The sequence below is a fragment of the Tenrec ecaudatus genome, chromosome 4, assembly GCF_050624435.1.
Source record: "Tenrec ecaudatus isolate mTenEca1 chromosome 4, mTenEca1.hap1, whole genome shotgun sequence".
Taxonomy (NCBI): Eukaryota; Metazoa; Chordata; class Mammalia; order Afrosoricida; family Tenrecidae; genus Tenrec; species Tenrec ecaudatus.
The window spans coordinates 154,017,092-154,039,730 of record NC_134533.1 but is presented as its reverse complement, the minus strand read 5'-3'; the positions used below and the strand labels follow the sequence as shown (position 1 = coordinate 154,039,730).

Genomic DNA, 22,639 nt, shown 5'->3' with positions numbered 1-22,639 from the left:
TTCACTGTCCCTCAGACCAGTTGGAGAGCCAGACTATAATTTTAAAAAACTATGAACAAATTCTTATGCACACTGCACATATCTTATTTTGAAGTAAAAAAACACAAATAGGGCAAAAACACCCAGCAGGCTGGATAAATGTCCTCAGTGGGCCGCATGTGGCCCGCGGACTGCAATTTGAGGATGCCTGCTCAAGATCCTATTCAGAAAGCAGATTTGAACATTACACAGAATCCTGCATCTCCCAGGTCATTGACTACAGAAGCACTGCTATAGGCTCCTATATCTTCTTCCACACAGTATTGTTACAGGGTCTGGAACATGTCAGAGCTCAGGCAGAGAGACTGAGATTAAAAGTGGCTTTCTGGGGAGTAAATCTCAGCTACTAAAGCAAGGCCTGAAACTGGACACTGTCCTTTTGGGGATACAATGTGCTGCTAGGAGAGCTGCCTGGGGTCATTCTAGCTGAGCCAATGGACAGCTGTGCCCTCTGGGTCTAGCTACTGAAGATGTTCATCTTTTAAAAAATCAGGATATTGACAAAAGCAAGAACTCTTAGATAGTCTAGTTCCGTTCTCTTGTTTCACCTATGAAATACTTGTCTAAGTAACTGGACAACATGAAGTGATCAGGTCGTAGAAGGGCCAAAATCAAATGTAAGTTTCCAAGGGCAAGGGCTTGAAGTCAGACGAGCTGAAGTTCAAGGCTTTGTCCTGCAGCACATGAGTTGTGTGTCTTGGGTTTAGTTTTTAGTTTTTCCTTCAAAAAGCAACACTGCCTCCAGTTTTTTTTTTTAAGCCCTATTTTTTAAATCCCTAAAAACACCGCACTGTCTGTGAAAGTGCCGTTTCACTAGGTCATAAACATTTAAGCATGGACCAACGTCCCAAGGTGGTACTGTCGGGGAAAAATGATCCACTCCAAAGCCCTCCGTGAGTTTCTGCTGTAGGAGACAAATGAATCGCGTCCCTTTGCTTACTTTCTTTGTGATCGAATGTTCTCTTTGCTTGGGAAATCCATAAAACCGAGAGTACCAGTCTCCTGCAAGTGTTTGAAAAATGATGGCCCACGGGGTTTGCTTTTTGAAAGTCTCTGTGGATTAGTCCAGGATAAATTCCAACTTGAAGCCATTTTAGCATCTGGCAGATCTAAATGTTAGTTCAAATAGAGTAGCAACTGAAGTTCCCAAAGGTCACCCTTTTTTTAAGCAACCCTGCAAGAGAGATTACAACCGAGAATCAACAAATGAACGAATACGGTGTCGTAATGTTCGTGCTTTAGAAGTCCTGTGAGCGACCTCATCTCATAAACCATGAACGCTTTCTTGGTCTTAATTCTGCCAGACTGATTCTTTCATCTCCCGTTCCCCCGCAGAGTAAATACGGCACATGGGATTGAAAAAAACCAATATTTTAAAAAGCTGTTAGAAGCAGGATTACTGCCAACAACAAGAAAAGTGAACAGCAAGGAGAGGTTACAGGGGGAAAATACGAGACAGAGGAAAATAAACAACAACCCAAGGGCCAAGATTCAAAAATCAAACAGCAAAAGAAGGCCTCTCATTTATAGGACAAGGTATTTCACGTGCTGTGAAATACCCCTGATGACGTCTAGTATAGCAGCGTTGACATTTAGTAAGATAAACTAGACATGTCAGGTTGTTTCTGCAGGTTTAGAAAGTTAAAGTAAAGCCTTGAAATTTGAATTAGAGAGGTTCCGCTCACGGGGGTGGGGGGAGGGGAGCCCTGCATGAGAATTCCTTGGGCCCATTCAGGTGAGTGAGTGCCCATTGGGAACATTTGCAGCATTTAAATCTATACCTGTGCTGGTGCTCACTAACATAGCACCTTGGCAGTTTGGCTGACTCTTAACCTAGGAAAAGGTCAGCTTGGTGCTTGAGCTGCAGGCTACATGGGCTTCTCCCTGTCTGATCCCCACCAACCTCCCTCAGATTCTCATTCCTACAGCCCCAGCGCATCCCTATAAAAGTTCACACACACACCCACCTTCCTACCTCCTGGAAAACGAATTGTTCCCCCATCTGTACTTCTGGGCCGTGTCCGTGGCACTCCTAACATCACACCAATACATCTGTGGCTTCCCCAAAAAGACTGAGATGGTTCGGGGCAAGAACCCTGTCTCGTGCAGCCAAATACCCCCAGACCTGGAACACAACAAACAGGCAAACCTCTTCACTGTTAGAAACGCTTTACTATTACATATGTGGCAATTTAAAAGTATCTTTGACGGCCTTTGTGTTGCCCGTTCGCTTTCGGAAACTGGTGAACGTGGTGTCAAAAAAGGTGCAAATTAAACACCTTGGCAGTCACGTTCTGCCTCTGAGTCCGGTTTCTTTGGCGTCGGAGCTGCATGAGGAACAGTTAGTAAAAAGAAAAAAAGAAAAAAAAAGTATCTTTGAAAGTATATGCGCGTTTCCACTTTTAAACAAATTTTACATGCTGATTTAATCAGAAATTCATTTCATTGAAAATTCCTTAAAAGTACAAATTTAAAACATCTTTGACATTGATAACCTGGGACCCAAAGAGAAGTCCTGGTGTACAGTGCTTACGAGCTTGCCAGCTAACAGATACGTCTGTCTGCGAGCCCCGCAGGGATTCCATGGAGAAGGAGCCCTGTTTTCAGAAAGAATACAGCCTTGGAAAGCCGGTGGGACAATTCTCTGTGGTCACCCCAGTCGCTATGAGTTGGAATCAATCAGACAGCAGTTGGACTGGGGGAAGCTAAAATATTGTCAATAAGTTTAAGCATTTAATATTTTCTTCCTCAAGCAACTGGCGTTGAGGTAGTCAGTCATTCAAACAACTAACCTTAGAGAGAGAAAAGGCGGCTCAGGCAAATGCATCCCACTCAGGGAGCTGTTTGCTCTTTAGGCCTTGAGGTAAGTAAATAATTCAACAGCCCTTTGGACAGCTTGTTCCGTACATAATGCTCATTGCTTTAATCAAAGTAAATTGGAAGGTTAGACTACACGGTACACTTTGGGATTTGATTTTAACCTTCTGTGAGCTCTTTCAGAGGAGAGATGTTTGTGACTTAAAAAAAAAAAAACACTCTCTATACAAACAGATTTTCTTAACCGATTATTTCCCAAATTTGTCTCCATTACTTGCTGGTTCCTTGATTGAATGATAGTGACTAATGGGAGAAAAAACTATTCCAAATTGCAGACGAAAACCTCAGTTATGAGGCAAGAATGCTATTAATACACGCAGTTCCCATAACTATATTCCACATAAAGCCGCGGCGTAGCCTGCCGCTGGGATCCAGAAGCTGCCTTATGGAAAAGCAGATGGACGATTACATTCACTGAGGGGAAGCTCCTCGTGAAAGCGCATACCTCGCCCATACTGAAATAACAGCCCATCAGTCTCATCGTACTCAGTAAGCAGGCCCTTGAACCGCTTCATCCCTGCCTGATCCCCTTTCTGCCCCAGATACACGGAATCAAAATCTACATTTTAACAAGCTTGCCAGTGATTGTTAGAGATTGACCAGGAGACTTTTTAAATGTAGAATCACCTTATTAAAATAGGTACCAATTCAATATCTCTGGAGGGGGCGCACACAAAATCTCTGCCCAGGAGCAGACCAGAATGAATCGGTTCAAAGCCCCACAACAAGCACTCTTTGCTCTTTCTGTCCCTGTGCCTCTGAGCGCCTCCTGGGCTGCGGCCACTCTCCCGGAGGCAGAGTCTGGAGCTCTTGCCACGGAAAGGAATGGCCTGTTGCCCAACGAGGAATAGAACAGGAGCTGCCTGAAGGCTCCAGGGTTATCCATGCACAAATGATTCTCAGGCAATTGAAACAAAAAACTCCAAGAGGACCGAACTGAGGCGCAGTCTTCAAATGACTCGGCATTTTCCCATGGGCTGACATAGGAAAGCTGCCCCAGCCCCTGCCACGCTGCTCTCACATCACCACCGGCTACTCGCTGCAGGGCTCCCAGACTTCTCAGGGAAACAGGAAGGGAGATCCAAGGAGGAAAGCCAAAGAGATTGACCCACCAAGGAGCTAAAGAAAGGCTGGCTGGGTGGGTGGAGCTTTAAAATGAAGAAAATGAGGTTGACCACGAAGACGTGCTTTCATCTCTCCATGTTGGAGGAGAGAGCCAGACTTCACCCAGCACCACCTTGAGGACGCTTTATTCATTTCTCTCCCCGTGCCCGTTTCTCTTTCTTCCTACGCACGCATTTAGAGAGCAAGGACAAAATCCCTTGAGTTGAGATGGCAATTCCTATTCCTTTGTAGTATGATCATGTTACCGATTCTAAGCAATGTCACGTCTATCCAGAGGCACCATGTATGGAACTGGTCCATAAAGCCCCCACACATGGAACTCCATACTCTGTGTCCCTCTCTTGCCCTGTCTGCTGCATGGGTGTCAGGCTCAGCAATGGGCTGTCTTAGAAGTCATGAGCTAAAGATTACATCAGTCTGGGCCCTACCTGATTGGGCCTTCCTACCACTGACTAACTTATATGTTGTTGTTGTTGTTTGTTGGTGGTGGTGGTGTTAAGTGCCATTGAGTTGGTTCTGACTGATAGTTCCCCTATGTACAACCGAAGGAAGCCCTGCCTGGTCCTGCATGACCTCATAATTATCGTGACGTGCAAACCCATCATCGCAGTCACTGTGTCAATCTACCTTGTCAAGGTTCTAACTCTTTTTCACCGCTCCTCCCTTTACCAAGCATGATGTCCTTCTCTGGGGACTGGTCTCTCCTTATATGAGTAAGAAATAAACTTGTCAGGCTTTCTCTAGTTACCAGCTATGGTTACTTTTGACAAAAACCACAAAAAAGTTTTTCAATGGCAATGACATTCACCTCTACCCAAAGCTGAATCATCATTCAGGAAGCCTCTCTGGATGGGGAACCACACCAAGTATCTGGCCTATTTCCCATTTCAATCTTCTCGTTAGTGATGAAAGATTGGGCGAGTTTTTATTCAACATTAGGTAGCAGCGTGTCTACTATGGCGTGCAGACTTCTCGGTGTCTCTCTGCTTAGAGTGGAGGTTTGCTCTGCAGCCGGAGGACATTTCACATGCTGGGAAGACAAGAGGGAAGACCGAGCACCATTCCAACAAGAAGCCAGAGCAAGTGCTCCTCAAAAGTATGTGTCGTCTACCTCCACGCCCATGAAAGGCACAGAGCAAAGCACCCCCATGAGCGTCTCTGAGATCACTGTATTACTGCGGGTGCTCTTGGGCCCATTCTGACTCAGATGCAGAGTAGAGCGGCCTCTAGGCTGCGATGCTCCATGGGATAGCCTAGAACATACTCAAGCATATTCAGCAGAGGACTCCAGAATGCTTTATTCCCTGAGTGAGGAAAGAAGAAAAAGTGGTCAGTGGCGGACCACGAATGGTGCCCCGGTGTTCTTCACTGAGGAGCATGGGTTGTAAGGAGGCCCGGGGCTGTTGGGTGGACAAGCAGGAATGAAGAGGGAGAGCCCGAGGCAAGGGCACCAGATGCTTTACAGGGGCTCTTGAGCCACTTACAAATCACCATCAGGATTTTTGTCAGATAGGCATTCCACCCTTGCTTATAGTTAGTGAATGTTTTCCCTAAAGTTAACTCACTTTTTGTAAAAATTAGCCTGGTCCCTGACCATAAAACCCCCCAAACCACATCCATTGTCATCAATATTCCAAGTCCCGGAGACTTATAGGCCAGGATTTCTGCCCAGAGATGTCGGAGGGTGTAATCTTTATGGACTCCGATGGCCTCCACTGTCTCCTGCAGAGCAGCTTGCGCTGGTGACCTTTCAGTGATTGGCACCTTATGAACAGGACTCATTTAATGCCCACACACCACCCTCTGGAATCTCCCCAGGGACCATGAACGCTGACACCAAGGCACCTCGGAAGAAAGACCTGCTGACCTACCTCTGAAGAATCACCACCAACAGAAAGCCCTGGAGCAAGGCCCTGAAGCAATGCATCTGAGGACCATGAGTTGGAATCCACTCAAGAAAATTCGTGCTGTCTGTCTTGTTTTCCTTTTCAATGACATCATGCAGTAAGCATCTTTTAATATGCATTCTTGCCATCTGTCTGTCTTCTTTAGTGAGATCTTTTTTCCACTTTTAATTGAGTTGTTTTCGTAATGATAGAATTTTAAGACTTACTTGTTTGCTTTGGAATCAAGTCCTTTATCAGACACGTGCTTTGCAAATAGTGTCTGCCAGTAAGCGGGGTGTCTTTCCATGCAGTCAGTGTATTTCACACAGACTTTTAAAATTTAATGAGGTTCAACACATCCATTTTTTTCTTTATATCATGCTTTTGATATTGTATCTAAGAAGTCATACCAAGTCCAAGGTCATCTTGATTTTCTATACTATCTTCCAGAACAGAGTTTCTCAACCTGTGGGTCATGACCCCTGTGGGGTTGAACAACCCTTTCACAGGTGTTGCCTAAGACCATCAGAAAACACATCTTTCCAATGAAACTGAAACACCACTCCTCTATCCATCCGCCCACATGCAGATACACCTATATATGAGTACCCTGCATAAAGATCCATGCTATACCATGCTTCAAGACAAGATTTCATTTATCTGTAATTAGAAATAAATATTTCACAATATACATATTGTTTTTGTGATTAATCACTTTGTTTTGTGATTAATCACTATGCTCTAATTACATGCAATTTGTAACAATGAAAATACATCCTGTATATCAGATATTTACATTATGATTTATAAAAGAGGCAAAATGAGAGTTATGAAGTAGCAATGAAAATAATTGTATGGTTGGGGTCCCCACAACCTGAGGAATGGTATGAAAGGGTGGCGGCAGTAGGCAGGTGGAGAACCACTGCTCTAGGACTTATGTAACTTTGCGTCTGCCATTTTTTAGTTAACCTTTGTGGAAGTTATGAGTTCTACATCCAAATTGATTTTTTAAATTCATTGCTGGTGAATGAACACTCGTTCATTGCTGATGGGAAGGCGCAATGAGACCAGCACTTTGGAAAGTAGCTCGGCATTTTATTCCAAAGCTAAACATGGGCTTCTATGCAATCTAGCAGTCAAACATCCAAGTGTTTACTCAAATGAGTTAAAAATGTATGACCTCCAACACTAAGCCTACAGGTTGGGGAGAGGGACTGGCCTGCCATGCCCATACTGAAGCAAACCAAGAAGGAAAAAGAGAGAGCGAGGGACTAGACCCCGTATGGACACACCAGCCCCTGAAGATGATGTCCCTGCACAGAGCTGCTAAGGCACAGAGAGGACTGTAGGGCCGACAACAGCTCAAGACATGATGTCCCCTCATTGGAGCATACCATGACAGAGGAGGATATCAGGGACACATGGAGGGGAGTGAGTCCAGTCTGACCACCCCCACAGTGGGACGAGCCAAGAAGGGTATACAGCAGATCAGCAACAGGAGCAAAGCAAAGCTTCAAAACCCCTAAGAAGCCCCCCAAAAAATAGACTTCAGGTTATGAGGGACGGTTATGGGGAGATAGTTACAAAGATCAGTGGACAGACCTGGAATTATTTATGATATTTTGGTTTGAGTTTTCAGGGATTTTTTTTTTTTGCTAGTTTTTTTTTCTGTTGTCTTTTTTTCCTCTTTTTATTGAATATTTTGTTTTATTTTTACTTTTTCTCTGTTGTTGTTGGTTTGCCTACCTATATAAGATAGGCATGGAAAGCAAGCCAGAGGAGAAAGTAACAGGGCTGTTGTTTCCAGAGGGATGTGGGGGGAGGAGGCAGCGAAGGAGTGGTGAGCAAACAATGCCATAGACAGGGGAACAACTAGGGAATTAAAAGTAACAGTGAGGTGGATGTAAAGATCCCAGTGGTGATGAGCAACAGCAATCTAGCTGAGAGGAATTAAAGAGAGGCAGAAGAAGGGCCAGCATAATGGTGGGACAGGAGTAAGGTAAAAGGAAACAGAGGAAAGAGCTATGAAGCAAAGCTATGGATAGAGGGGAAAACATAGCGTGCTCTCTTTTAAATACATTAATTCTTAAATGTAGAGGCATTGACCTATGTACATATATTGACATGGCAATCCATTGAGGAAGTAGACAGACTTTGGATCTCTGCTCAAGCCCACCCTCACTGCAAGAGCACTTCCTTCGTTCTAACAACCTGGTGTTCTGTGCTGTTCAACCTTCTAACACAATTGCTGAAGACAAAATGGTTGTCTAAGCTAACATGGTGAAGAAAGCTGCTGGTGCCCAGCTATTAAAAGATATAGCATCTGGGGTCTTACAGGATTGAAGTTAAACAAGTGACCATCTAGGAGGGAAGCAACAAAGCCCACTTGGAAAAAGCACACCAGCCCATGTGATCACAAGGTGTCGAAGGGATCAGGTATCAGGCATCCCCAAGACCCAAAACAAACAACCATTTTGATGCAAATGAGGGGCGTCTAAATGGAGACCCAAAACACATCTGTAGACAATTGGACATCCCTTCACAGAAGGGTCACAAGAATGGGACAGATGAGCCAGCCAGGATGCAGTATAACACTAACAAAACACACAACATTCTAGTTCTTTACTGCTTCCTCCCCCCACTATCAGGACCCCAGTCCCGCCTTGCAGTTCTGGCTAGACAAGAGCATATACACTGGTACAGATAAGAGCTCAGGATACACGGAATCCAGGTCAGATAAACCCCTTAGGAACAGAAATGGAAGTTGCAAAACCAGGAGAGTAGGGGGAAGGTCGGGGGAGGAGGGGAGGAAGGGGGAAACTGATTACAATGATAGATGCATAATCCTTCCCCTAGGGGGACAAACAACAGACACGTGAGTGAAGGAAGAGAGTGGTCAGTGTAAGATATGAAAATAATTATAATTTATCAAGGCGTCATGAGGATAGGCAGGGCTGAGGAAGGGGGAAACTGGAGCTGATACCAAGGACTCAAATAGAAAGTAAATGTTAGAAAATGATGATGGTCACATATGTACAAATATGCTTGATACAATTGATGAATGGAATGTTATAAGAGCTATAAGAACCCTCAATAAAATGAGTTTTTAAGAAGAAAATTTATGTCCTTATTTTTAAAAACCTGCAAAAGAATATTTATGACAGTTTTATTCATAATTTCTAAACATTAGAAGGAACCAAGATGGCCTTTCCCTATTTAGACAAGTGGTGTCAGTTTGTCACAGCTGTGGTTTGTGTGTTCACGGTGATGCTGGACGCTATGTCACTACTATTTCAATTACAAGCAGAGTCAGCCAAAATGAACAGGTTTCGGCAGAGCTTCCAGACTAAGAACAGACTGCTAAGAAGGAATTGGCTCTACACCTTGGAGATATTAGCCGCTGCAAACCCTATGGATAGCATGATCAGTTACTGAAAACCCAATGAACAGGAGGAGCAAGTCATTGTCAGAGAGAGAGCCAAGAGATGGATGGCTCAGGTCAGAAGGCACTCAAAATATGACTGAGGAAGAGCTGCCTTCTCAAGCACAGAAAACCTTTGGGACCTTCATTTGTGGATGGGGCACAACTCAAAATGAGAAGAAGCAGCAAATACCAATGAATAATTTCAACTTGGAATATACAAAATATAAATTTAGGAAAAAATTGGAAGTCATTAAAAATGAAATGGAACACATAAAAATCAGTATTCTCAGCATTCATGAGCTGAAATGGACAAGTGTTACCATTTTGAATCAGATTATATGATCATATAGTTTACTATGCTGAGAATGTCACAATCAACACTGTGCATTGAATCAGCATTGCATTCATCACCAAAAATGACATTTCAAGAACTGTCTTCTAGCGCAATGCTGTCTGTGATAGGATAATGCCTGTCCACATACAAAGTAATCCAATCAATACAAATATTATTCAAATTTATGCACCAACCACTAAAGCTAGTAATAAGGAAACTGAAGTCTACCAAAGTCCTCAGTCTGAAAATGATCAAGCATGCAATCAAGATGCATTGATAATTATTGGTGATTAGATTGAAAACAAAGAAGAAGAAATAGGTGGTTATAGAAAGTTGGTTATAGAAACTAAGCTGGGGCTCACATAATAGATTTTTACATGACTAACAATTTCTTCATCACAAATACCTTGTTACAACAACACAAAGGCAACTATACATATAGACTTCTCCATATGGAATACACAGAAATAAAATTGACTACATGTGTAAGAAGAGAATAGAGAAATTCAACATGAGAAGCTAAAGCCAGGCCCGAGAATGACTATAAAACAGACTGTCAATTGCTCACTTGTAAGTTCAGGTTGAAGTTAAAGAAAATTAAAAATCCCACAAGAGCCAAAACGTGACCTTGAGGATAACCCATCCTGGATGATATGACCTTGAGGATGTTCAAGGACATCTCAAGAACAGGTTTGCTGCATTAAGCTGGGGTATGGCAGGGAGAACATTATACACGAAGTAAGCAAGACGTCATTAAGAAGACAGGCAAAAAGAAAAGATCAGTGAATCCCAGAAGACTCCAAACTTGCTGTTAATCATAGAATAGCTAAGGCAAATGAAGAGAAAATCAAATCATAGATTAGCTAAGTAAAATAAAGAACCGAACAGAAAAATTTCAAAGGGCACCCTGAAAAGACAAAATAAAATATTATAATGAAACGTGCAAAGACATGAATAAAAAACAAAAAGGAAGAAGCTCAGCATAGCTTCAACTGAAAGAACTCAAGGAAAACTTCAAACCTTGAGTTGAAATAGGAAAGATTCTGTGGACAAAATATCTGAATGCTACAGGGAGCATCAAAAAATATTAAAAGAAAAAATTTTAATTTAATTTTTTAAAAGATGAAAAGAATGCACAGTCGCTGTACCACAAAGAACTAGTCAACATTCAGCATTTCAAGAGGTAGCGTGTGAGCAAGAACCAATGGTACTGAAGGAAGAAATTTAAGATGCACTGAAAGCCTTAGCCAGAAAAAAAAAAAAAACTCCAGGAATTGGTGGAATACCAATTGAAATGTTTCAAAAAGGTGATGAAGTACTGGAAGCACTCACTCATCTATGCCAACTCTTTTAAAAAGTGATTTAACAACAGAAATGTATAATATGTGAATATTATATCAAGGAAACTACAAAAAAAGAAGAAGAAGAAAACTAACTTGACCTATGGTTGCCATGGGTGAAGGAGGAAGAGGAGTTGCCTGGAAAGCATGGAATTTATGGTAATGGTGGTGGAATAATTTGGAAAAGGTTATCAATAACGGTTGTACAACATGAAGAGTATAATCAATGGCACTGAATTATACATGTAGACGTTGAATTGGTGCATGATTTGTTGTGCATATTTTTGCCACAATTAAAAATAATTACATGAATAACTGCATGCAAGGAAGAAGAAAATGTTCTAAAATTGATTGCAGTAATGATTGTACAACCCTTCTTGATATGATTAAAGTATTGAACTGTATGATATGTGGATGAAGTGCCAATAGAACTTTTAAAAAGAAAGAAAGAAATTTGGGGGAAAAAAACAACAACAGAAACGAAATTTGGAAGCCAGCTACTTCGCCAGCTGACTGGAAGAGATCAATATTTTTACCCTTTCCAAAGAAAGATGACCCAAAAAAATAATGAAAAAAAAAAGAAAGATGACCCATCAAAACGGTCAAGTTATTCAACAATATTTTTGTCTCATATGTGAGTAAAATTTTGCTGAAGATCGTCCAACTAGAGTTGAAGCAGTACACTGGCAGGGAATGGCCAGAGTCAGGCCAGATTTATAAGGACTTGAAACATGGAATATCCTTGCTGATGTCAGATGGATCTTGGCTAAAAGTAGAGCATACCAGAAAATGTTTATTCGTGTTTTATTGACTATGCCAAGGCATTCAACTGTGTGATCATAACAAACAGTGGATAATCTGGAGAAGAATGAGAATTCCAGATTACTTCATTGTGCTCATGGGGAACGAATACACGGATCAAGAGGCAATTGTGGGAACAAAACAGGGACTACTGCATGGTTTAAAATCAAGAAAGGTGTGTGTCAGGATTGTATCCTCTCACTATACTTATTCAATCTGTGTTCTGAACAAATAATTAGAGAAGCTGGATTATGGTAATAATACAGCATCAGAATTGAGGGAAAACTTATTAACAACTTGGATATGCAGATAACACAACCTTGTTTGCTGAAAATGAGGAGAGCCTGAAGGCCTTGCTAATGAAGATCAGGGATTGCAGCTTCCAGTATGAATTACAACTCGGTGTAAAGAAGACCCAAATCCTCCAACCTGGACCATTAGGTAACATGATGTCAACAGTGAAAAGATTGAATTTGTCAAGGATTGCATCCGGCTCGGATCTGCACTCGGTGCTCATGCAGCAGTAGTCTAGAGATCAAATGACAGGTTGCATTGCGTAAGCCTGCTGCACAAGACCTCTTTAAAGTGGTGAAGAGCAGAGGTGTCACTTTGAGAACTAAGGTGTGCCTGACTCAACCATGGTATTTCAATCATCTCCTGTGCATGTGAAAGCTAGACATTGCATAAGGAAGACCAAAGGAAAATCCATGCATTTGAACGATGTTGTTGGTGAAGAATATTGACCGTGCCATGCACTGCCAAAAGAACGAACAGATTTGGCGTGGAGGAAGTACAACCAGAACGCTCCATCGAGGCAAAGATGGTGATATGTTGTCTGAAGAACTGCTGCAACAATAGGTTCAAACTTAAGTACAATTGTGAGGATGGTGCAGAGTCGGGTGGTGTTTGGTTCTGTTTACACAGGGTCAATATGAGTAGGAACTGACTCAACAGCATCTAACATCAGCAACAACAAGATGGCTTTCAATGCGTAAATGGATAAACTGTGATAGATACACCCATACAATGGAGGAATATTCAACAATTGTAAAGGGCTATCAAATTACCAAAAGACCTGGAGGAGTCTTAAATGAATACTGCTAAGTGAAAGGAACCGTCTCAAGGAAATGCTGTGTGATTCCAACTATATGACAGTATTGAAAAGGCAAAAGCATAGAGACATGAAAAAGATCAATGGTTGCCAGAGGTTCAGAGGGAGGGAGGGAGAGGGAGGGAGGGAGGGAGGGAGGGGGAACACAGGGTCTGTTCAGGGCAGTAAAACCATTCTGTGTGATACTAAAATGATGACACGTGGCATTGTACATTAGTCAAAATGCTTAGGATTGTAAAACACGACTCTAGTATAAACTATACCCTTATTGATATTGATGGACCATCAATAATAAGAAATGCACCACAAGACTGAGAAGGTTAACAATAGAAGAAGGGCTTAGGGGGCAGGAGGGGTTATTCTGGAACTGAGTACTTTTGGAACCAACTTGATGGCACCTAACGACAACATTCATTTTTTGAGAACTTTTCCTATTCCACCATCTTTTCCTATTCCAACGTGACATTTCATATATATATATATATATATATATATATATATATATATATATATATATATATATATATGAATTATATCCTCTAGGAAACTCTACTGCTCTGAGAAACATAGTCGTTTTTAGAAAAGGAAGTGCTTTCTCTTTAATAAGAAAAGTTGATCAATGCAATCTAATCAATAGTAGAGTCTAAGAAGAAAGGATTGGTTTGTCTAGTATAGTCGCCTTCTATCCTGCCACACCCAATCCCTAATACGAGTTTACTAATGCTGTCCATGATTGTGGTAGTGACATTATTTTGTGTAAACTTGAAGTGTAGGGGTGGGGTTTAGCCTGTCATTCAGGTCACAGCAAGACAGTGCCTCCTTGTGGGCGTGGCTTCCTCATAAGGAAGGTCCTGGGAACTTCCCCTCTTTCTCCTGCTGTGGAGCCATTCAGAGAGCTTCCCTTTGCCCAACACTGACACCAGTGTCGATGCCCAAAATCCCATGTTCCTTCACTTTAGGGACTTGACTTCTTTGTTTGTCTCACACACTGTTCTCCACTGGACGCCTTTTTACACAGAAACATCTATCAAACTAAAAAAGAAAAGAAAATTCACTGGAATTGAGTTGATTCTGACTCATAACGCCTATAAAATAATATAGAACTGCCCCGGTGGGTTTCTGAGGCTGTAAGTCTTCACGGGAGCAGAAAGTCTAATCTTTCTCTCTTGGAGTGGCTGGTGGTTTTGATTATCTTGTGGTAGGCAGTGTGTTGTCCACTACACCTCCGGGGCTCCTACAACACCTACAGGTTGACTTGTCATAGCAACTCTTATCTGCGCTCTGCTGCAGCCTTCAACTCTCATCCTCTCCTCTTCCCGTCATTGTTCCTCCGTGAGAGTATTTTAATCACACTCGACACCTCTTCATCACGGCTGGCCTCTGACAAACACCAAATCTCTAACGTGACCTCCTCTTCTCTGATTTTCCCAGCCCCATTAGCAAGTCTAGCCAAAAAGAATCCTTCCACAACGCTTGTAAGCATCATATAAATAGAGAGGCATCTCTCCTCTACATGCTTCCATACAGAAGTGTGGACGCCTTTGCTCACACTCTTCCCTCCATGTGACTTGCACCCCCCAGCCCCTAACTCTTCTGGCTTAAGTCCTGTGCAGTTTCCAAGGCTCAGACCAAATCACTCCCATCGAAAGCATTTTACTCCTTCTGAAAATGGTTGTGTCCTTTTTATAGCCCTTCATAAATACATAGCCTATGTCCCTTAGAACATAAGCAACTTGGGAACAGGTTCTTATCTAATTCATCTCTATATCACCTACGGGACTGTGATGGATCACCTACAGGACTGTGATGGGGAGATTATACATCAGTCACAGCCTGAAGATGCCTCCTTGGGAGTGTGTTCTTCTAAGAGAGACACTCATAAAAGTTCCCTCTCTCTTGCTTGCGAGTGCCTTCCTGCTTACCTGGGTGAGGGTCTCACATCTGGGGCCAGCAGCCTGTGTGGCCTGTTGATCCTGGAGCCGTCAGCAACCTGTCACAATCCTGTGGACTTCGGATCGACCCACTGGCCTGTGATCTCCCAGCTTCCTGCCACAGCTTCCTGCTTCATCCACCAGCAGCCACGGGAGCCTGAAATTCTCCAGCTAGCATCTGACCCAAGGACTTGAGTTGGACTGGGCAGGGCCACTTTCTTGATATAAATGCCTTTCTTAATGTAAAGTTCTTTCTTATACATATATGTCACTGGTTTTGTTTCTCTAGACAACTCAGTCTAACACAAGGACCACGGGCAAAGGAGATGCTCAAACAAGGTGCTGACCATTCACTCATTGACATCACATCTCCCTGCATCAACTCAAGCTGAAGACTGCTAAACTCATGGATGATCGTGGAAAGGAGCTGAGCCCATCCAAACTCAGCACTGAGAACTCTCTGTTCTTGCATAAAACCACATCTAATTGCAGGCAGAAGTGAACGATTTCTAAGAAATCTCAACGTTTTGATAACTTCAGTTCTCAACAATGCTATTTTCCCCCTTTTGCAGTCAAAGAAATTGAGGTTCAGAAACAATCATTGAATTACCCAAAGCTCAATGCCATAGATTTCTCATAAATGCTATTTAATATAAAGAATGCAATGAGATAGCAATTGTGCTCCCAGTGGGAAAGTACACTGATGAAAGCATTTCCAGAAAGCAATTGAACCGTATGTATTATAAATACACACACACACTGGTATGTATATCGAAGAAGCCCTGGTGACGTAGTGGTTACCCATCAGGCTGCAATCACAAGGTCAGCAGTTCAAAACCACCAGTTGCTCCATTTCTATTCCCTTAAAGAGTTACAGTATGGAAAACCCAGAGGGGCAGTTCTTTTAATCATGTCAGTAGTTATACAGGCGCTAGAGGAAAAGTCAGTTCTTTTTTTCCCACCTCCCAAACTCCAACTCAGCAGGATTCCCCCTGGGTGCACTGGGGCCAGCGTATCCAATGAAGAATGCAAGCATCACAGAGTGAGCAGACCACCCTGTGAAATAGCCGATAAATCATGAGGAAGGAAATTTCATTAGCTGATGTCATTGTGCAGCCCTGTGTATGCAGACACAGCTCCAGAAAAGGGTCAGAGCCACTTACCACATGTGCGCTCACTGCCCTGCTTCCTGCAACTGCACTTCTTGACTATATGGCAGTTTCTGGACCTCACTCTCTCTAATGCTTTCTTCTAATAATTTTATAATGTCATTTGTTTCAAAGATAGGCTATCCTAGAATCTGAGTATAAAACAACTCTCCAACCTATCGTGAACTAGAATGAATCTACTGTAAAATGTTTTCAATTCATCCTCCCAGGGAAGAGATTACAATCAGATCCCTCCAACAATTTTCTATGAGCCCTAGTAGCATGGTGGTTAAAGTGCTTGGTTGCCAACAGAAACAGCTGCCGGCCAAAAGGTCAGCAGTTCAAAACCATCAGCCACTCTTAGGAAGAAAGATGTGGCAGACTGCTTCTGTAAAGACGTACAGTCTCAGAAACCCATGGGGGCAGTTCTATGACACCCTATAAACCAAACCAAACTCACTGCCATCCAGTCCATTCCAACTCCCAGGGACCCTATAGGCCAGAATTGAACTCCCGTGTGGGTGTCAGAGATCGTAACTCTTTAAGAGAGTAGAAAGCCTCATCTTTCTCCCAACTACACCCTAAAGGCCCACTGTAAGTCAGAATTCATTCCCTGGCATTGGGTTTGGTTTGGGGTTTTTTCAAACAATTTCCTACTACCATCAGTCAAGTACCCACAGAATTCTTGTCAATTGCAAATGTAAATATCTTCAAGAGCTCTTCAGCATGTTTCTTATTCTGTCCTGTGAGTACTATTTCACAGATAGATAGTTTGCTAATAATTTATCCTATCTATCATCTCCATATAGGTTTCTATGGAGATGTCACACTTGGGCCATGCTGTATTAAAAAAAGGGATACTGGAAGCCCAGGAGAACTTCTGTGACTTCTTGGTAGTCGTGATCTAAAAGAAAATCTGAGGCCGTTTGAAGAAACACATGTTCTGTTGCTAACATTGCGACTTGCAGAGCTAAAACCAATGGTTTTCGTCAGTCTCCCAATAAGCTCAAGGGTTCAGCTGAGGTAAGTGGGCCCAAAGTCATGGTGGAAAGCGGAAAGGGGCTGGAGATAATAAGAAACAAGGTACTTAGTTTATTATGCCAACCTGGCCGAAAAAAACATTTGTGGGGTTAATTGAAGGGTGGAGGGATAAATGGCTCAGTGAGCCTCGCCTTTCTAGTTCTCGGGTCTCTTGCTTTGTGATGGTCAGACCAGGGTGCAGCTGTCTTAGCCAGGTCCCTGCTTCAGCTGGCAAAGCTTGCTTCCTACATGACATCCCCGAAGAGAAGCCACATGGACCTACCCCATGCAGCCCTGGGTGCTGGAACAGCCGTGTGGAGACCCCTGCCAGCACTGAGATACTTACACATTCACTGATTCGGCTTTCCTCCTGCAGTCGGTGTCAATGTGTGTGTTTTGTGAGATGGAGGAGGACTTGGTAGATTGGTGTCGGACATATGGGTTAATGTTGGACTTGTGGACTTGGGCAGTACTGGCTTGGGATGTTTTCTTGATATGCACTTAACCTTTATATAAAACTCTCTCTTATACATGAGTTTCTGTGGATTTGTTTCTCTAAAGTACCCAGACTAATATAAGAACCTTCGTTTTCTGAGTTACAAGGACTAGAACCTGGAAGTAAATCTACCTAGATTTTAAATACTTTCCTGCCAACTGCAGACACAAGTTTCCTTCTGAAAATAATAACGTCGCAAATTTTAAAGGAGAGGAGACATTTTTACTTTTGGTAATGTAGACATGATCATTAGTGTTTTCTAGAACACTAAACAAGGGGCAGACATGGCTATTGGGAAATCCATGCTTAATAATTGCCTCAAAGATTACCACGTATGTTAGACAGGGTTCTCTAGAGAAACAAAAACCAGGACACTTATGATTTTATATATATTTATACAGATAGATACCTACAACATAAGAAATAAACAGCTAATTAGCCTATAGAGCAGTACAACTGGCTCAGTGCAACTCACTTCCATGAGACAGCCAATATACTAGCAGTCCTTCTAGTCTTGAGGGCTGCTGGGTACAAGTCAAGGACGCAGACAGCTGAGACCTCTGTTGAGCAATTCAGGCTATCCGGCCACAGGCAGCAAACAGCAAGGCAGGTCACCAGCAGTCGGCCAGATGGCAGGGTCCAACAGTCCCCAGCTCAAGCAATATATCCTCCAGTAACATGGCAAAGCAGGTCTTGAAGGAACCTCAAACTACAGCAACACAGTCCATGGGTTCGATGTCCCACAGGTAGTGTAGCTTGCAAGTTGAGGCAGAGAACCAGCTAAGGCAGCCTTACACTGGTTTGATCATCAAAGAGCAAGAGACCAGAAAGGTGAGGCTCGCCAAGCCATTTATCTCTCTGCCCTTCAATTAATCCCACATGTGTTCACAATAAACCGACCTATCACACCATGGAAGCCATTAATTTGGGGCCATGTTTAACCCAATCTCTTAATGACAGAACAAATTATTATTTTCTAGGGAAAGCAGAAAAAAAGATTTGTTTTTCCCCAAAAGTTGCTGGCTAAACCTGGTTACCATAGCTAATGTTCCAACGTCATTTCATAAAGATGTTTTCACAGTTCCTGTACTGGACTCTTTTAAAGGAAGTTTCTAGTTTAGAGTAAGTAAAGGAAAGCATTGTGGAAGGAAACCATTAGTGAGGCTTTCCTGTTCCAGTCCCTTTTTTCCCAGAAGCTTCTTCCTAAGGCCCTGAGAGTCACAGATGTGACACAGTCCCAGTACTGACCACTCCTTCAGGCTGTCTCTGAATGACACTGTCCTCAGACTCTTCCTTCCTTCACAGGCCGTAAATGTGGACATTACAGCCTGTTACAAGAGCTTCGGGACATTCATTCCGGCCATGAATAGTAAACAGATTTCACAGACGTTTTCTGAAGCTTTGTGTGTTTGAATACTGACTTTTGAATAGCTGCTTAGCTTTGAAGAGATCTCTTGCTACTTACTGCCTTGGAGAGGAGAAAGGGGAAGGCAGGCCCAACACTTTGAAGTTTATACTGCAATAAATTGTAAGTCAATTGCGACATACTGTAGTGTCCTTGGAAATTAGAGATGCAAAAGCAGGGGCATCTTTGAGTTATTGGGATGTTTTGCTTAGAAGAAAACATTCCAGGACGTCTATGCATGGTCTCTATAAGAGAGGTTTTCCATATGTTGATTTTTACTGGGACCATACTTAATTTCTACTGAATATTTATTACCACTTCATTAGGGTAATTATTTTGAACTTTATCCTTCACAATGATTGGCTTTGCAAAATTGTTTTTAACTCCTAAGAGATTTTTCATAACAATTACAAGGAGTAAACTGCAAACAGGTCAATCATGAGCCATTGCGCCAGAGTCGAACTGCTGCTGGGGCTTCTCAGGGCTTACAAAAGCGGACAGCCTCATCTTTCTCCCAGGGTAGGACTAGTGGATTTGAACTGCCAGCCTTTCAGTTAGCGGTTGAGTACTTAATCACTGTACCACCATGGTTCTTTCACAGGGAATAAACCCCTGAAATCCCAGGATTTTAGCTGCTTTGTATATTTCACTTTAAAACAGAGGATTTGCATTATTATTACTACCCTGCAGTACTTAAAGCTGAGGATGAGGAAAGGAGAGAAAACCAGCTATAGGAATTTGTCTTACATTAAACTCCTATTTTTAAAAATCACCTTGTTTTCCTGTGTGAATACCAGTATGTGTAACTCAAAACAGGGTTTGGACCTCCCATCTGGGGGCAATGTGATCTTGGTCGTCCCTGCACCTTCACAGCCTGCACCAAACCTCCACTTGACAAGTTGGTGCTTCCAAACTGTGGACAAATACATTCCCTCCCCCAAGCCCAGTGTTTAAGGCAAAGGAATCGCTGACACTGCTGCCAAAGCCCTCCTTGCTGAGGCTTCTGGGGGAGCACTTTCACTCAATCTTGGAACTCGTTCTCTGAAATTTCTTTACATCTTAAGACAACGTTCTTGCTTCCTGTCACTTAACTGAATGTCTGCTGTCTGCTCGCAGGAAATGTTTTCTGAATGTCAACCTAGGGGGGGTTATTTGCCATTTTTTTCTAAGTTCCCGGTCTGTATAATTATAGATTCTGAATGTCAATCATCGGTAAGACAATTATTGGCGCAGCCAGGGAAAGAAATCAAAGCGTCCCCCTGGAGGGGAGATCCTGCCAGGTGACCGTCAGCTTACCTGTGCGGCATGCCCGTGGTGCACGCAGTGGTGTGCTCGCTGGACAGGTCGCAGAGCTTCAGGTACCAGTTCATCTCCACTTCCCGCAGCAGCGCCAGCTGCCGAGCCCGGAGCTGGCTTTGCCCCGAGGGGCTGAGGCTGCCGTCTTTCGCATTTTCGGGGGGTTTCTTGGGAGATTTGTCTTTGGCCCCTGTAGAAAGTCCAGAATGTTTCCTTAACTTGGGGTTCTCTTCTGAGATCTGGCTGCCCGCTGCCCCGGTCCTGGCTGCCAACATAGTTGAAGTCCGAGTCTAGCTTCAGAGAAGTCTCTTAAGTCCCTGTCATCCAAGACATTTGAATTGATTTGTCTGCTTCGGCCTTTTTCCTCTCCCCTGTCTGAACCCCCACCCCACCCCCCTCCCTTTCCCTTAACGTTACCCTGCCTCAGAGCTGTAATGTGAACCAGGGTGTGCCTCGGGATGAAAGGGAAGCTCAGATTTCCCCTGGAGGAGCTAAGGAGGCCATGACTTGTGAAACCTTGGAAATTAGAAATTGGTGAAGCAACCCCGAAAACTTCGTACCGCTGAGGCTTTCCATTGCATTGTTTCTCCCCTGAAGTTAGCACCTCTGCCTTGCTGAACACAGATAGGCTGAAACGTAGGTCCAGAAAGTGATACTTGATCGTCATGCTTGCGTTATGTAAAAGATTCATTAACCAGGTTTAATTATAGAGTCCCTCTAGAGTTTTCAAAGTTCTAATGTGAATCACCTCAAATAAGCTGAACGATGGCAACGCGGGGGGGGGGGGGGGGCAGGGTGCTCTTTTTACAGAAGTCCGGGAAGGTTATTGTCGGTTCACTTTATAATCCTTTGGGACAGGGAAGTTTTGGAACATTAGTGAAACTACAACTGTGAAAACATACTTGTATGTCATACTGATTTTTCATGGATGAACAGGGGACCCATCCTACCTGGTTCACTAATGCACCCTCCCAATACCTCTGAGGGGTGAAAGGCATGAGAATCACCTTGCAATTGAGGTGCCTGAGGCTGAAATTGGAGTCAAAAATAGGGGAGTTGGGGAGCGTGCGTGCATGTGTACATGTGTGGACTGAAAACTAACTTGGGAAAAGTTCAGCTTACAGCCAATGTAATTAAGACGAGTGGGCCTGGCCCACATGTGCCCATGAGTCCATCCTCTGCTCTAGCTCAGGCGACTGCAATGCCAGCGTCCCCTAGCTCAAAACCTCAAAGTTATTTGGTGGCTCACTAAGCCCCAGGCATCCCCTTAACTAACACCTACATCCTTCTCATGGCAACTGCCTTGGAAGACGTCTGCTGCTTGGAAAGCACTCTGGACGCTATGGGTTGTGGTAGGACCATTAATTAGAGACGCTACATCTCTAATCAGTTGCCATGAAGTCAGTCCTTACTTGTGGGAGTAGAACCGCGCCCCACGTGGTTTTCAATGGCTGAGGTTCCACAGGGTTTGCTCTGTTTGTTTTTCAGCAGATGGGCAAGCCTTTCTCCCATGGTGCCCCTGGGTGGGTTCAAACTACCAATGTTTTCATTAGCACCTCAGTGCTTAACCATTATGCCACCCAGGACTGCAATTATGCAGCTATAGCAGGGTCCTATGGCCTCGGAGAAGAGAAAGGAGGAAATAAAAGGTGCTCTTTACAGATTAGCTTTTCTGGAAAGCATGTCAACATCTTTGAGCATCCTTAGGACTGTGAATTCATCCAGACCAAGAACATGGGAAAAGCCAGTCATACTGCGTAGACTCTCCTGGACTCCATGAAAGGCTATTTAATACTAGAGCACAGAGTGTAGTGAGTTATGCACTGAGCTGCTAACAACAAGGTCAATAGTTCAAACCCACCAGTCACTCCATGAGAGTAAGATGAGGTTTTCTACTCCATAAAGGTTTACAGTTTAGAAATTCACAGGCAGTTCTACTCTGTCCTATAGGTCCCTATGAGTCAGAATCAACTCTATGGCAGTGAGAATTAGCAGCCGAAGCTCTGGTAGTCTCGGCTTACAACTGTGACCACCAAAGAATATGCAGCTTAGAATTGTTTTTGACTGGCAGGCAGCCTGCTAAGTACAAGGGTCAGTCCCACCTTACACTGTGGAATCTTAGTGACTGGTGAGCTGTAACCCTTCACGAGTCTTTCCAGTTATGAGTCATTGAAAAGGTCATGCAGCATGGTATCCATAGAAACCAAGTTCCCCAACTCTGAGGATAGTCTACACCCCACAACTCCCAAAGTCTGGGTTGCAATAGAACTAGGGAAACTGTTCTTTCCTCATCAGCTAGGTGACAGAGGACTTCACACCTTCCTTGGTTTCTTTTTATCAGGAAACAGCTGCTTGCTCTGTTTAAGAGTCAATTCTAAGATGAAGCAGGGAACCAGTAGAGAGGTC

The 22,639-nt window shown here is 43.3% G+C and overlaps 1 protein-coding gene and 1 non-coding gene across 3 annotated transcripts in view; one reads left to right on the top strand and one right to left on the bottom strand.

Moving 5' to 3' along the window:
• Positions 1 to 20,508, bottom strand: part of KCNAB1 (potassium voltage-gated channel subfamily A regulatory beta subunit 1) — a 460,831-nt gene extending 440,323 nt beyond the window's left edge. For both annotated transcript variants that reach the window (XM_075548868.1, XM_075548871.1), the window contains exon 1: positions 20,234 to 20,508. In XM_075548868.1, the coding sequence (XP_075404983.1) occupies positions 20,234 to 20,508 (275 nt within the window). The remainder of the gene's footprint in view (positions 1 to 20,233) is intronic.
• LOC142447633 (small nucleolar RNA SNORA13) lies at positions 2,249 to 2,383 on the top strand. The gene has a single exon (XR_012784301.1). It is a non-coding gene; the product is annotated as a small nucleolar RNA SNORA13 (small nucleolar RNA).
• Positions 20,509 to 22,639: the final 2,131 nt, after the last annotated feature.